This window comes from Nyctibius grandis, chromosome 12 (assembly GCF_013368605.1).
Source record: "Nyctibius grandis isolate bNycGra1 chromosome 12, bNycGra1.pri, whole genome shotgun sequence".
NCBI classification, from domain to species: Eukaryota; Metazoa; Chordata; class Aves; order Nyctibiiformes; family Nyctibiidae; genus Nyctibius; species Nyctibius grandis.
This window is the reverse complement of record NC_090669.1, coordinates 1412568-1427269: the sequence shown is the minus strand read 5'-3', so window position 1 is coordinate 1427269 and position 14702 is coordinate 1412568. Positions and strand designations below refer to the sequence as shown.

Below are 14702 nucleotides of genomic sequence, written 5' to 3'. Positions count from 1 at the left end.
GCATTCCAGCTCAGAGCAGTCCTGTGACGTCTTCCAGCTGAGGAACTGAACGGCGCTGTGAAAGGCTGGCTGGTGCCCAGCTGCCAAGTGTCCTCAGCGCAGTGTGGTCAGCTCTGCCTGTCTTGTCTGTGGGTGCTTGAGCCAGGAGGGAGGGCCTGAATTAGCTACACTACCTCTGAAACTGGGGGTTCCTCCAGTTATAATGGGCGTTGTAGCCACCTAATACTGGGAAGTTGGTGGTGGTGGTGTCTCTTAATGAAAGTTTTCTGAGTCCAGGGTTTGTTAGACCAGGAGTTTCCGTGTTGTGTGTGCTGTATGACACACATGAAAGGGTAACACAGCCAGAGTTGAAAGTTCCTCTGATTTTATCAGAATATGTGATATGTAGGTAGTCCTCAAGCATTAAACAGAGCTCAAGTTTTCCCTGTACCTGACGGTATGGGCACAAGCTGAAAGATGGGAAGTTCCATCTGAATATGAGGAGGAACATCTTGACTTGGAGGGTGCCAGAGCCTGGGCACAGGCTGCCCAGGGAGGGTGGGGAGTCTCCTGCTCTGGAGATATTCAAACCTGTCTGGACACGACCCTGTGCAACGTGCTCTGGGTGACCCTGCTTTGGCAGGGGGTTGGGCTGGATGATCTCCAGAGGTCCCTTCCAACCCTTAACCATGCTGGGAGTCTGTGATTCTGTGTAACGGGTGCTATGAAAACAACTCTACTGGCTGTTGTAGTGCAGGAATCAGAAAAAGCTTCCACTGGGATAAACTTAGAGCAGGGAGCAGCTACCTGCTCCAGAAGGGGAAGGAGTTTATGGGTAGCATGGCACAGAATGGGCAGTGGTGGGGTATGAGAGATGGTTATTTCTCCACTGCCTTTCCTCTAGAAGACAGCTGCCCGCAGAGGCAGCTCTGCGGAGGGAACCACGCCGCCACGGAGCGAATGATCCAGTTTGGGCGGGAGCTGCAGATGCTGAGCGAACAGCTTTGCAGAGAGTATGGGAAGAACACGATGCACAAAAAGATGCTTCAGGTAAGCCTGGGCCTTGCGCTGCGTTGCAGCAGTTCTCTGGGCCAGGACTGGGGTGGTGGGTTCTCTTGCAGAGCTCTGGGTGGCCTCCGCTTCTGCACCCGGTGAGGAAGAGGGGGCCTGCATGGGGATCAGAGGTCGCAACTCAGTGAACGTAGAGCATCTAGACCCAGTTCTTGGCGCAGGAGAGACCCATACAGCTCCTCCCTGCCTTCGCTCTTCTTCTCTCCAGGTGACACTCTACCTGCCTTCCCGTGCTGGCTCCCCTGCCAGGTGGAGGGGGCACCCTCTTTAATCCACTCTCTTGATGGCCCAGTGTGGTCCCTTGCTGCCAAGAAGAAAAGGGCCATTTCTTTTCAGGAGGTAGGCACCTGTCACCTTGGTGATGGCAGGAGGTGCCCCGGCTGATGGACTTGGCGGTTTTCCCGTGTGTTTGCAGCCGTGCATGACCTCACTGTGCCTTTCTGCTCTCTCATACAGGACGCGTTTAGCTTGTTAGCTTACTCCGACCCTTGGAACTGCCCCGTCGGTCAGCAGCTGGACCCGATCCAGAGGGAACCTGTGTGTGCTGCTCTTAATAGTGCTATATTGGGTAAGGCCTGGTTCCTGTGTGAGCACTACCCACTGGACATACCTGCTCTCAAGGGCTGTCCTGGGGCAGACAAGCCTGGGAGTGTTAGGAAAAGTTGAGAAATCCTCGTGTTTAGCTTTTGCCTCTTTTTCTGTTGCTGGGGATCGATGGGGCAGTGATGCAGGAAGGGAGGTGGGAGGGAAGCCTGCAGAGAACAGATCCTCCTGATCTGATCTTCTTTTGGCCCCGTCCCTTGGATGTTCCTCAGTGCTGGTTCCGAGGATGCTCATTAGGGTTTTCCTCCTCTACTTAACTGAAGAAGCCAAGATCTCTTTGATGCATTTCCTGCCCCTCTTCCTTCTTGCTCCGAACCCACCTGAATCATTTTGCTGCCATTACCAGGGCTCTTTTCCATGCTGTTTGGGTTGGCAGAGGTTTGTCCTGGCATCATCCTACTTCCCGGTAGGGAATGTAGTTGCTCTGTTGCAGCAGCTCATAAGTGAAGCAGGTTTCCATAGCGTTGGCTCTAAAGCAGAGGGGAGTTGTGATCCCAGTTACCTTTGAGCTCCTGCTGAACACACAGAGTTAAATGCAGGCGGGGTCCGGCTTCCCTTCGAGCGTTGCCTCTGCGTGTTCCCAGCGTGTGCTGTGCCTGCTCGAGCCCAGAGAGCCTGGCTGCCCGCAGCCCAGGGTTGGAATTGGGGCTGTGGTAATGGTCCAGCCCTGTTGCTCTTTCCCTTCTGGTCTTAACTGTGCTGAGAGGACCCCACTCTCTGCCGAGCTCTGGTTATAGGTTGGTTGTCTTCAGCTAGCAAGACAGCTCCCCTTTTTCTGATGAGCTTTGCTCGTTGTGTCAGCAGGATGGATCATGGCTGGATGCAGGTATGAGCAGTCTCTTGCCCTCTTCTGTGTCCTCAGAGCTGAATGTTTATGCCTGCTCTTCCATTTTCCTTAGACAAGCATGTTCCTTGGCCCTACAGCTTGTTGGTGTTTACTCTCCTGTCTTGAACCTGGTGTAGTAGCTTTCCTGATGGAAGTCCTGCGCTTGCAATCAATGAGTTGCCATGTTGTTGCTGGCCCTCCTGGCATCTTCAGCTACAGAAAATCCCATGGTGGAGAAAGGGATGTAGTGATAATGAGGTTATGGCCTGCCACCAGTTTGCAAGAAAGGGATCGATTTGTTCTAGGCAGGGCCCTTGATCCTGTCACCAGACCCTGCACATGCTGTGTCATTGCTCAGGTAACTTCATGGGACACTCCCCAGCCGGGGTGAGCTCCATCCATCCACAGCCGGCCAGATGCTGTCTGCTGGGCAGCTTCTCTGTCTCAGAAACCCATGCTTGGCTCCTGTGCACAGTCCAGCTCGCTGTGCCCAGACGTATTTCCTTGTGGGTCTGTGCACCTCACGTTGAGTGTGCCAGAAGGAGATTTAGAGATTATCTTCTAGGGGAAGGAACAGCTTGATGAACAAACCCATGAGGGCTCCTGTTCTGTCTGGGTAAAGGAACAGAAATTATATGGTTTGGGAAGGAGAGTCCCTTCCCCTTGACAGTCAGCATGGGCAGGTGTCCAGCAGGATGGTCAGTTCTAGCCTTCGGTTGTCCAGTGCTTGAGGAGCGTGGACAATTTGCTGAGGGGTGTCACCAGGGAGATGTGAAAGATGGTGTCTGGACATGCTTCGTCACACAGGTCGCAAGACACCTTGTCTAGCTCAGCTGAGGATTCCCTCTTGCATACGTAGCAAACATGAATGTGAAAAAAGCGGTGACCAGTGAGTTTGTCTAGGGCTTGGACTGCTGCATAGACTTGCACAAGTGGGAGAGATGGAGAGGTTGCCTCTCACGTGGTGCCAACTTCTCCTGCCTTTCCTTATTCTTCCATGCTTTGAGGGTTTTCTGGCAGACACATCTCTCGTGCTCAGAGGGTTTTCTGGCAGACACTGAGGCAGCAGGAGCTCCACTGCCTTTTTGTTGCTCTGGCCACCACAGCAGTAGTTTCTCACAGGCCCTGTCGAGCTGTGGCCCCACGTGGGACGTGTCATGGGTGGTGAGGTGTGTGGAGGAGCAGCGGTGCAGAGCCAGTGGTACTCAGGAGTAGCTTCCTTCCAGAGCCAGCACCTCCTGCCAGGGATGCTGGGCTTGGTGCCCAGGTGGGACTGAGAGGGACCCAAGTGCAGGTGAGCCGGCACGCAGCCAGGACGTCTCTTCTAAACAGATTTCTTTTTTTGCCCCCACAGAATCTCAGAACCTGCCAAAGCAGCCCCCGCTGATGCTTGCCCTGGGCCAGGCCTCGGAGTGTTTGCGGCTCATGGCTCGCGTGGGCTTGGGCTCCTGCTCCTTTGCCAGAGTAGACGACTATTTGCACTAGCCACCAGAGCAAGACGGAGCTGACATCGTTGAGTGCTGCCCTTCACCCTCCGTTGCTGCCGCTCTACACCACCACCTCGTTCGATAGCCTGACCTCCCTGCCACCAACACCCCCTGTAGCACACACACGCACTGCCTGTGACAGGACTGAGTGAGTCCCTCGCTGTGTGGCTGTTCCTGACCCCAGGAACCACTGGCAGATCTTACCTGTCTCCCTGCCGTCGCTGCGGCTCCAGCGGCACGCAGTATTTCGCTGGTCGTTCTGATGTAGCGCCTTCCGATGTAGGGATTTCCCTTTATTTTGAGTTGAGTTGTTTCTCATGGATCCACCAGTATTTTATCTGGAGAGTGTTGCTGAGCTGGTTTCTGCTGATTTACTGAGGAAGCTCATCAAGTTGGTGACAGCTTGTTCTTTTCTTCCCTTCTCCCTCCATCGTGCACATAGAGCATCATCTTCTGTGCTAGTTATCTGAACTCTTCTCGCAGTGGCAGTTCAGAGGGATTTTTTTTTTTAATTTTATTTGAATCCTGTTTATTAAAAAGGTCTCTTCCACCTCCACAAAGTCACTGCTGTATTTATTGCCCCCAGACTCGGTCCCAGCCATACACAACCCGGCAGGAGATGTGGTGAGGTAGGTCCTGGCACGCACTAACGATGGGAGTTGGAGGAGCTTGGTCCTTCATGGTGCGTGCCTCTCGAAGAGCACAAGGCTCTCAAACGCTTGGCTTTGTGAGTGGGAAGAGTAGAAGACTTGACACTGCCTGTGTTAGTGGCTGCACTGTCGAATCATCTCACAGCCCTGAGGAGAAGGTAGATGCAGCTCTCACAGCAGCTAGAGGGACAGGACTGATTAAGTTGTTTACCACTGTCTTGGCAGAAGCAGGTCACGTTGGCCTGCAGGAAACATCTGTGGGTGCTACCTGTTTGGGCTGTCAGATTTTGTGTTAAATCACAAATCCATGTAGGAGGGCTCTGTCACTAAGACTCAATAATAATAATAGTGTTTACTGACCCCGCCACATAATACTGACCTAAATGACACTTGTGTGTTATGGAAGTGTCTTGAGAACACTAGTGTGAACCGTGCTCACCCTTCCAGGTTGCACATCCCAAGATCAGGGTGAGGGTTAGGGTTAGTATTGGCTTTGTAAGGTCTGAGCTGGTCAGAAGGGAGCAGCAATGTTTCTTTAAGGATTATTAAGAAAATTATTTTAGTTTCAGGTCCAAAAGCGACCAGCAAGGATCTGTGGGCGAGTAACCTCCAAGTGAGACGGACTAACGTGTCCCTGCTGCGATGTGTGTCAGGCCCAGGGCCTCAAGTGCTGCTAAGCTTTTGGGATTCAAACCATCTGCCTGTAAGTGTTTCTGAGCGTGGACTTCTGACCAGTGAGGCTGTGCCGCAGGACCGCGTGCTTTGCATCTTCTGGTGTCCCGTTAGGAGACTTCAGGTTCCATCTGGCTGCACGGGAGGAATTGTAATTCTGCACCAAATGGATTTGAGGTCAGTAGCTCTGAGGAGGTGCCCAGGGGTGCTCAGACCCAACATGTGTTTTACTGCTGTTCATAAATCGTTGGTTTTTTGGAAGGCTCAATGAAAGATGAACAGATTGTGTTGAAGTTTGCCCTTAAAATGGAGGTTAGACTCTGCCAGGGCTTCAAGCAGCTGGAGAGCTTGTGTGCCACTGAAGAAAGGAAGGTGGTGTGTGACCTCTGTGCGGTAGCCCAGAGTTTTAAATGTTTTCTGCATTTGCAGGCTGGATTTGCAGCTGGAACGTGAGGTCTGAAATCAAGGCAGAGCAGGGGGGCAGGTGTCCCCCGCACTGCAGAAGGCGACTGTGGCAGTGAACGTGGAGGTGGTGTTGGAGGTGGTTGGGAATGCCTGTCGCTGCCTTTTGGTGAAGGTTTGGAAGCAGTGCTAGAGCCATGGTGGTCTAAGAAAACAGGCAAGAGGAGGTTTAGGGATGGAGGAGATAATTTTATTAGATGGTTGAAAAAAGCAGCGGGAGCTCTGCGTACCACTGCTGTTCTTCTGGGCAGACAGGAGCAGAGGACTGCGCTCAGCAGGAGAATTTAACTTGCAAATCTGGGGCTTCTCAGGAAGGGTCATTAGACATTGGAACGGGAGGTGGTGGAGTCACCATCCCTGGAGGTGTTTAAGAAAAGCCTGGACATGGCCATGGTCTTAGTGCCATGGTCTAGTTGACATGGTGGTGTCAGGGCAGTGGTTGGAGTGGATGATCCCAGAGGGCTCTTCCAACCTGATTGATTCTGTGATTCTGTTTCAATTCTGGGGAACAGCTCATGTGCCTGAAAACTCATCTATTGATTTTGCAACTCTGCTCGTTGTCCTAGTGATGGCTGTTAGCCCAGCCTGTGGTCCTTCCGTCGCTGCAGTTGCAGAGACATTGTAACTTGGGCAGGCTTCTTTTCTGGAGCCTCTGAGGCTGGACGTGCCAGGCTGCCCAGCCTAACCCATTGCACCCCGGTGCTGCTGCTGAACCTGAAGCAGCACGTGAACTTGGCCTGGTGAGATATTGTTCTGTGGCTCTCCATTACTTACACCAAGGTTTAGGGTTGATTGTGGGTACTTGGGTTGGCAATACTCTAGTACCTGGTTTGCCTTTCACATTTGGTGACTTCCTCTGCTGTTGGGCTTCATTGACTTGCTGCTGGCTGGCTGCAGTGGGACCTCTCTTTCATCTTTGTAGCAACATCATCTTTATCTCTTCCTGAGTTTTATTTGTTCCTTCTCTTTGTGGTAATGCAAGCCAAGTCTCTGCCACGCGTCATATTAACACCCCACGTGGTCTCTCAGCAAAATGTGCTGACTACCCAAGAGCGTTTTTTTTTGTTTTGGTTTCCCTTTCACTACGAAAAAAAACAAGAGATGCTCCTAGATACCTGGTTATTCTGGTGCCAAGAAATGTGTGATGGGATGGTCTCTCTGGTTTCTCATGAGACCTTCCCTGTAGTAGAAACCATCTTGCTGGTGTGTCACAGTTAGTGCTGAGAGGCCACACTCTTAACGATGATTAATTGCTTGTAGCGGGGCTGGGTCACTCTTCCTGCCACTGATGATGTGCATCATGTAGTGGCAGTAGATCCCTGTAGACCAGACAGCAGCGATGCTCTCCACTTCTTGCCCTCAACAGTGCTAGGCTGAGTTTGTTTTCCCTTTCCACTTGACCCAGTTCCTACCTGGTCTCCCAGCTGTAACCAACATCCATCGCTGCTGCCAGCTTCTTGCCAGCTCTTGTACCTGGTGTCCTGGTTCTGGTTTTTGGGGAGTTCAAAGGCTTTTCTGCTGTGTCCTATCTTTCCCATACCCGTTGCTTGTTTTTTTTTTTTCATGTCAAGTGTTCTTGAGGTTTCACTAGTGGTTTCTGCTTGTTGTGCTCAGCTTCTGACTGACGTGGTCATGACTCAGTGTGGGGAAGAGAAATGTGTTTGCGGTGTGTGGTGGAGTTAGAGGCTTCAACCTACCACTGATTCCTAGATGAGATTTCTGACTTGGTTTTCCCAGGTTATTTTTCAAAGCCTCTTGGTCTTTGGTGTCCCTGGCTGCTCCATGATGGTTCATGTTAGACATTAGGAAGCATTTCTTCTCAGCAAGGGTCATTAGACGTTGGAAGGGGCTGCCCAGGGAGGTGGTGGAGTCACCATCTCTGGAGGGGCTTAAGAAAAGACTGGACATGGCACTTAGTGCCATGGTGTAGTTGCCATGGTAGTGTCAGGGCAATGGTTGTACTCGATGATCCAGAGGGCTCTTCCAACCTGATTGATTCTGTGATTCTGTGATTGATTCTGTGTCAGCTGAGACTTGGTTTGGATTGTTGCCATCATTTTAAAAAACGAACAGAACTGAACTGAACTGAAGTCTTTACCTTTGAGTGTGGGTGTCCACCTAACCAGAGGCTTCATGCAGTTTAAAAATTACTTTTATAAAAGTGATTTGGGATTTGTTATTCCAAGTGCCTCGTGCTGTGCTCAGAAACAGATGAGCTCAGAACCCTCCAGCTGAGACTCTGCTTCATCTGGGCAGTCCTTCGTGGTGTCACTCCTCCCAAGAGTCCTTCAGTAAAGCCATGGAGGTGATTGGGTAGCCCTTAGTAGCAACAGCTGGCTTCCCATTTCTTGGTGAGGGTGACACGGTCTCAGCTGTGGCCCAGTGTTATAACGCTGTTGGCATTGGATATAGGACTTCCATCGCATGAGGTTGATGTGTAGGTTGCTCTGCTGGGTTCGTGCTGTCCCCACAAGCAGTGAGTGAGAGCAGTCACATCAACAGTAACATGGGAGAACTTCGGAGTGAGGTGAGGGATCGAGTCGGGACTTGGAGGCATTGGAATAGCTGGGATAAGGGTTTCAGGGAAGTGTATCCACCTCATACACCTTGTACTCCAGCCTCTGACCATCTCCGTGGCCTCTGCTGAATGCATTCCAGTTTGTGGACATCTCTCCTGTACCAGGGGAGCCAAATCTTGTTCCTCTTGGTTCCTCTTGTTCCTCTTGGAACCATCTTGTTCCAGATGATTCCTCTTGCTGCTCTGTGATCCTGTCCTCGCAGGTGTTTAACAAAAGCTGATCCAAGACTTCCAGGGTCAGGTGAGCTCTCAGCCAAGCTCTCCCGTGAGCAGGGAGGGCAGCAGTCTTATTTCCCATGAGTCCTTAGATGTGCTCTCAGAGCCAGCTTGTCTTGGGAAAACTTACTGCTACCAGGCCTCCCTTCTTGCTCCTTTGCCTCCCACGATCCCTGTGTGAACACCCAAAGTTGTATCTACAGCGTTTGGTGCTGCAGGAGCTGCTTTGAGACCACGGCTCAGCTCTGTGCCTCACGCCAGCAGCGCGTTTGTTGAGCGTGGACGTGGCAAATCCAAGTGCTCTCCCTGGGCTTCCTTCTGCTGCGCTGGCCTGAAGGGGCAGATCTGCATGTGACATCCCCTTGTTGTCACCGTCCAGGATCCTGTCAGCCTGCAGCTGGGCTGGCTGCACCACTTCTGCTGGTCCTTTGAAGTCTGGGTAGAAATTACGCCTTTGCGTGCGGCCAGCAGAAAGGAGAGGGACCTCCAGAGTGAAGCCCTGACTATGTAGCATCCAGCTGTTGGGAGGAGGTTGTCCAGTGGCTGCACCTAGGATTTTCCCATCTGCTTCCTCATTCCTTCTGGGTTTTTTTCACGGTGACATCTCTCCCTGTCCTCAGGCTGTGTCCTTATTTTTCACATAGACTTATTAAGGCATCTTTACCATTCTTTAAATAGCTTTGTTCTTGAGGCTCCCTTGAGCAACCAGAACATGCAGAGCTGCTGTAACAAACTCTGGGGACTGAATTTATCACCTTCCTCCTTAGCCATCAGCCGTGATGAACCGTCTCCTTCTCCAGCAAAGCAAACCTTGTTGGGTTGCTGTGATGCTGCTGTGCTTTGGTACCTGTCTTTCTTAATCCTCACGTAGCATGTGTTGCTTAGATGCAAGTTTCAGGGTTCCTTCTGCCATCATGGATGTGGTTGAGAAGGTGATCCGTGGTAGCCAGGCTATAGAGCAGCAGGTAAATGCCGTGAAGCAACACGGTGCACAACGTGGTATCAGGAAGTTCTGTCTGTGAAGAAGCAGTGCACAGTCTTCAACTGCCCCACAGGGCAGCGGGCGGAGAGGTCCGTCATGCTTCAGTCCTGGGTGCAGTGAGGCCCCATGGAGCTATTCACAGCATGAGAGAAGGAACATGTTCCTTGGGAAGGTGGTCCTGGTCCATCTGGGAGCCCCCTTCGCAGAAGGAGCATCTTCCTTCAAACCCTGCCTGTGTTAGAGCAGCCTGAGTGGTGGATCCGGAGGGGAGTAGGTCTCTTGTAGGGAGCTGGTGTTGGGACTCCAGCTGGATGTCTCTGTCCTTAGATGTTTCTGCAAAAGGGCTGGAGGGGGACATGACAGGGGACATGTGTGTGCTGCTGGGACCCTTCTGCTGCCCCCAAAGAATGAGTAATGGAGGGAACTGCAGCCGACAGCTCTTACTCAGAGCCAAAAGCTGGCTGTGGACCACGTCCCATCTGCTGTGTAGGTCAGAGAGCTGGAGGAGGTGTTGGCGGGGTGTGTGTGGGGGGAGCTACAGCAGATCCAGGGAGGAAAGGGGAGCAGTTGAGAGCCTGGAGGCCTCTTCCAGAGGAAGCACTAACTGCTCTCCACCATCCTTCCCTGCAACAAGAGGTGGCAGGTGATGGATGAGTGAATGTGGCGTGTCTGTCCCTCTCCCTGCGTCCCACACTGGAGCTCACAGCCCTCAGCCTTGAGCTGTAGCAGTGCCCAGCAAGCCAAGAGTTCATCCAGGCTTGAGGAGCACATGTCCTGCCAGCTGTTTTCTTTCCAAGAGGGAGGCTTAACTCTCTCCTGCTCGCAAGAAGCTGAGTCCCGTGTGGGATTTACACTCCCATCGCCGCAGGAACATTCCTGGAGGCCACGCAGACCTTGTTGAACTTCCCCTGGCCAGGCAACCACCTTTTCTCTGGTCACTCCGCTTGGGTCCAGGGACGTGCTCTGACCCCTTGGTCAGGAGGGCTTTAGCTGCAGCCTTGCCCCAGGAGGGAACGCAGGAGGTTTTTGCAGGCTGGGCTTCTCACAAGTTCAAGCTTGGAGGACGGAGAGGCAGCAGCAGCTCTGGGGATAATCAGGATTTTAAAGAAAATTTTAAACAATACAAGTGTGGTGACTCTTCCAGACCAAGGACTCTGCACAGGTGTTTGATGGGGATTTTTCTCTCTTGGTCCTACCTGTGCACGCTTCTTCATGGCTTTCCAGCCAGGGGTGGCAGGAGGAGGCTGCCAGCACCTGAACCTCTTGCACGCAACCCCTTCGGCGCTGCAAGCCCCAGGACCTGCCCACCACGCAGCAAACTGTCTTCTGCTGGTTCCTCAAAACTCAGGTATGAAACACTCAGCTGGAGCGTGGGGGGGCGAGGTCTTTGCAGGTTTCCAACCAGCCCCGGAGGAACGGCCGGCGTTGGGCTGCGACAGAGCAGATCTTCTGCCGCTCCGGACTTGTCGTCGCCTTTGGAGGGGGGAGTTTCTCCTCTTTGGTACAACAGCGGCTAAATGGACGTTAACACAAATCGTGCACATTGGTTCAGTCTAAGCTTAGTATTTGTGAATTAAGTTATCTGATGCTTCGCATGAAAACGTCAAAAAGGGGAGGGGAGGGGATTTTAACTGAGAAAAAGCCTATGAAAATATACTGGAAATATGGTAAAGAAATGGACGTTCTGCTGTATATTGACAGAATTATTTTTATTAAAATACACATCCATGTGCAAGAGCTCGCGTGGAGCCGTGTGCTTTGTCGGTCTCTGCTCGCTGGGGAAGCACAACTGTGTCCAGCTCTGGGGCCCCCAACATCAGAAGGACGTGGAGCTGTTGGAGTGAGTCCAGAGGAGGCCACGGAGATGCTCAGAGGGCTGGAGCCCCTCTGCTCTGGAGACAGGCTGAGAGAGCTGGGGCTGTTCAGCCTGGAGAAGAGAAGGCTCCGGGGAGACCTTCTAGCACCTTCCAGTGCCTGAAGGGGCTACAGGAAAGCTGGAGAGGGGCTTTTGACAAGGGCATGGAGTGACAGGACGAGGGGCAACGGTTTTAAACTGAAAGAGGGGAGATTGAGATGAGATCTGAGGAAGAAATTCTTTGCCTTGAGGGTGGTGAGACCCTGGCCCAGGCTGCCCAGAGAAGCTGTGGCTGCCCCCTCCCTGGCAGTGTTCAAGGGCAGGTTGGATGGGGCTTGGAGCAACCTGGTCTGGTGGAAGGTGTCCCTGCCCGTGGCAGGGGGGTTGGAACTAGATGATCTTTAAGGTCCCTTCCAACCCAAACCAGTCTGTGATTCTATTCTATGATTCTAAGGTGAGCAGTGGGGTCCGGTGCTGATCCCACCCCACCCCAGCCCTGCACGGGGGCTGCAGCCGGGCACCTCTTCTCCTGCCCTGCCGAAGGGGTTGTGTCCTCACCCTCCTGGCACTGCAGACGTTTTTCAGCTCCCTCACTTATTTTGCAGTGGCCATCAGCATATTTAGAAGCTGACAAGGTGTTAAGAGTTTGGCAGCTCCGTATCTTCTCCCTGAACCCTCTCCTCCCTCCCACCTAATTTTGGAGCTCCTACAAAGCCCGTGGGGCCGAGAACATGCTGTAAGGATGTATAGTCATACCTATGGGACAGGGTAACCTCATCTGGGGGTCCTTGACCTATGGGTCAAGACTATCAGGTTCCCAATGAAGCACACAGTGACCAGGCACAGTTTGCTCTGAGCCTGGAGGAACACGTGCCCGTAGCAAAGGGGTTCTTTGGTGGCACCATGCCCTGGCTTGAAGGATCTGTTCCTTGGGCTGAAGAATTAGGAAAATCTCTAAGAGCAGCTCATGGCAAAGAGTCTTTATTATAAATATTTGCTCCACTGAGCACATCCTGGCAGGGCAGTGACAGCGGGAGGGACGTGGTGGCCGGCTGGTCCATGCCACTGTGACACCCGGTCCCGCCGGGGTACGGGCTGGCTCTGCCTGCGGCACCGGTGCCCACCACCACGGGACCCTTTGGAGCACCATGAGCACTGTCTGCTCCGTCCAGAGACGGGAGGACTGGAGGGGTGAGTCGGGTGTGGGCGGCAGAAGGAGGATTTTACTTTTTCCTTCGAAGCTTTTTCATGACTTTCTTCACCCAGGGCTTCTTGGGGTCGGCGCAGACCTCGTCACCGCTGGCAGCCACAATCCTGTGAGGAAAGAGAGTGAAAACGTGAACTGGGAGCCCTTCCCTTCCCATGCCCTGCTTCCCTCCCTGTGTGCAGCCCCATCCTCGGTGGGGGCTTGGAGCTGATCTCCACCAGCCCCTGCCCTCCTCGTGCAGGGCTGGTGGTGCACGTCTGTGTCTTTCCAGACCACTGGAATTAGCAGAAAGCACCAAAACCTCATTTTTTCCCCCCCTCTGCCCATCCCGCGGGGCAGGACGGGATGGGGGGAGCTGCTCCAGCCCCCAGCCACGATGCTGTGCCCGGGGTGGGAGGCGAACCCCAGGGGTACTCACACAACTGCGGTCAAGGAGCAGTCGCTGGGCGTCTCGTAGAAGCTCTGCACGTGCCGGACGGGTTTCTGCGCGAGCTTGAAGCAGCATTCGGTGGGCGTGAAGTGGGCTGTGGAGGGAAGGGAGCGACCTCGTGAAGGTCCTTGGAAGCATTTCGCAACAAATTGCGCTGCCAGATGCCGACACCACACGATAGCGAGCACGGGATGGAGGTCGTGGAGCTTCTCAGCAGCTCCCACAGCATCCCATGGTGGGATTTGTGTCCCTTCGTGGCAGCAAGCACAGGACAGGGACACGTGGCCAGGGCTGGGGAACGGCACAGGACCTGACACCCCACAGCCTGCATCGCTGCAGCTGCCAACGTGCATGGTGAGGTCGGGGCGCTCGGTCTGGGGACGAGGTTTTGGGGGTTTCTAAGGTGGGGACACAACTTGTGAGGTGTTTTGGGAGGCTCCGAACAGCCACACGTGCTCCCCCGACTCAAGTCACAAGCTCATCCAGCTGAGACCTGGGGAACGGTGGCCAGAGCCTCTTCCGAGCTCCCGCAGCACCTCCCCAAGCCCCTGAGGTCTCCTCTGCAGAGGAACCTCACAAGGACACGGCTCACCCCACACCAACAGCCCCAGGTGCCATCTCCATCCTTCCCTGCTCCTTGGGACATGCAGGGACAAGCAGGGGGTTGCTCCTCCTGCCAGCAGCACCATCCCCTCTGCGTGCCAGGGTTTCTTGCCTGACCTCCCCGAGGGGACCTCTCCATCAGGATGAGGTGCCTTACCCGTGGTGTGGTGCAGGGAGAAGGTGAGGAGCATCGTGAGCAGCAGGACGGTCCTTGCAGCGAGCATGGTGGCTGTGGAAGGGCTCTTCATCTGTCCTGCTTCGTGCCACCCTGCCCCGTGTCCATGGCTTTGGCTCTGGCTGTGCCATAATTTATCCTCTGCCTGCCACCCACTCTAACTGCTTTTCCAAAAATGTTGGACATGTTCTAAGAAGCCTCTTCCCAGGGACGAGGGGATTTTTGTTGTTGTTTCTTCTGGGGGCACGTCCAGCGGTGGGTGGAAGAGGCTGAGGAGCGGGGCAGCCACTTCTGCTTTCTGCGGAAGAGCTGCGAGGCTGCGAGGAGCTTCCAGGAGGCTTTAGGGGAACCGAAATTTACCCAGGAAAGCAGATTAAACCCAACTTTCTGTGAAGGCAAGTCATCGAGTCTAACGCTCGCTGGCTATTTCTAACAGGTGAGACAACCCAAAGTCTCTGAGCAAGAAGAGGTCACTGACAGGTTTAACTGGTTTGCCTGAGTCGTCAAAGGCAAGTGACTAATGAGTCCCCCCAGACCGGCCTCCTCAACCACATGGGCCATACCAAGGGTGCCAGGTTAGGCAGTGACCTGCTGAAGCACTCAGCATGGGGTGGGATGGGATGGGATGGGATGGGATGGGATGGGATGGGATGGGGTGGGATGGGATGGGAGAGGTGTTTTCACGCAGGAAAAGACACATTGGACAGAGCTAAGAGAGACCCAGGAGCAGAGATGACTTTGGTGGGTTCTGGAGACTTTATAGAAGGGGAAAATTGGGGCAACAGCAGCAGGGCATCTGAGGAGAGTCCAGGTCTGATGCCAGGTCTGATCCCAAGCATTGCCTCTGCCTCCCACACCGGCCATGGGATTGAAATGAGAAGGTCAGAGGGATGGGGGCTTGTGGTC

At 53.6% G+C, this 14702-nt stretch overlaps 2 protein-coding genes across 4 annotated transcripts in view; one reads left to right on the top strand and one right to left on the bottom strand.

Moving 5' to 3' along the window:
• The window catches only part of RANBP10 (RAN binding protein 10), an 88179-nt gene extending 76916 nt beyond the window's left edge, over positions 1-11263 (top strand). For 2 of the 3 annotated variants that reach the window (XM_068411008.1, XM_068411006.1), the window contains exons 12-14: positions 884-1029; positions 1507-1618; positions 3834-11263. In XM_068411008.1, coding sequence (XP_068267109.1) covers positions 884-1029; positions 1507-1618; positions 3834-3964 — 389 coding nt within the window. In that variant the 3' untranslated portion in view covers positions 3965-11263. The remainder of the gene's footprint in view (positions 1-883; positions 1030-1506; positions 1619-3833) is intronic. The other variant, XM_068411007.1, reaches the window with a different exon arrangement.
• A 1341-nt stretch (positions 11264-12604) lies between these two features.
• CCL17 (C-C motif chemokine ligand 17) lies at positions 12605-13845 on the bottom strand. Its single transcript, XM_068411022.1, has 3 exons — positions 13779-13845; positions 13007-13112; positions 12605-12695 (listed from the first exon to the last, which is right to left on the bottom strand). The coding sequence occupies exons 1-3, from the start codon at positions 13843-13845 to the stop codon at positions 12605-12607; spliced, it is 264 nt and encodes an 87-aa protein (XP_068267123.1).
• Between the last annotated feature and the right edge of the window lie 857 nt (positions 13846-14702).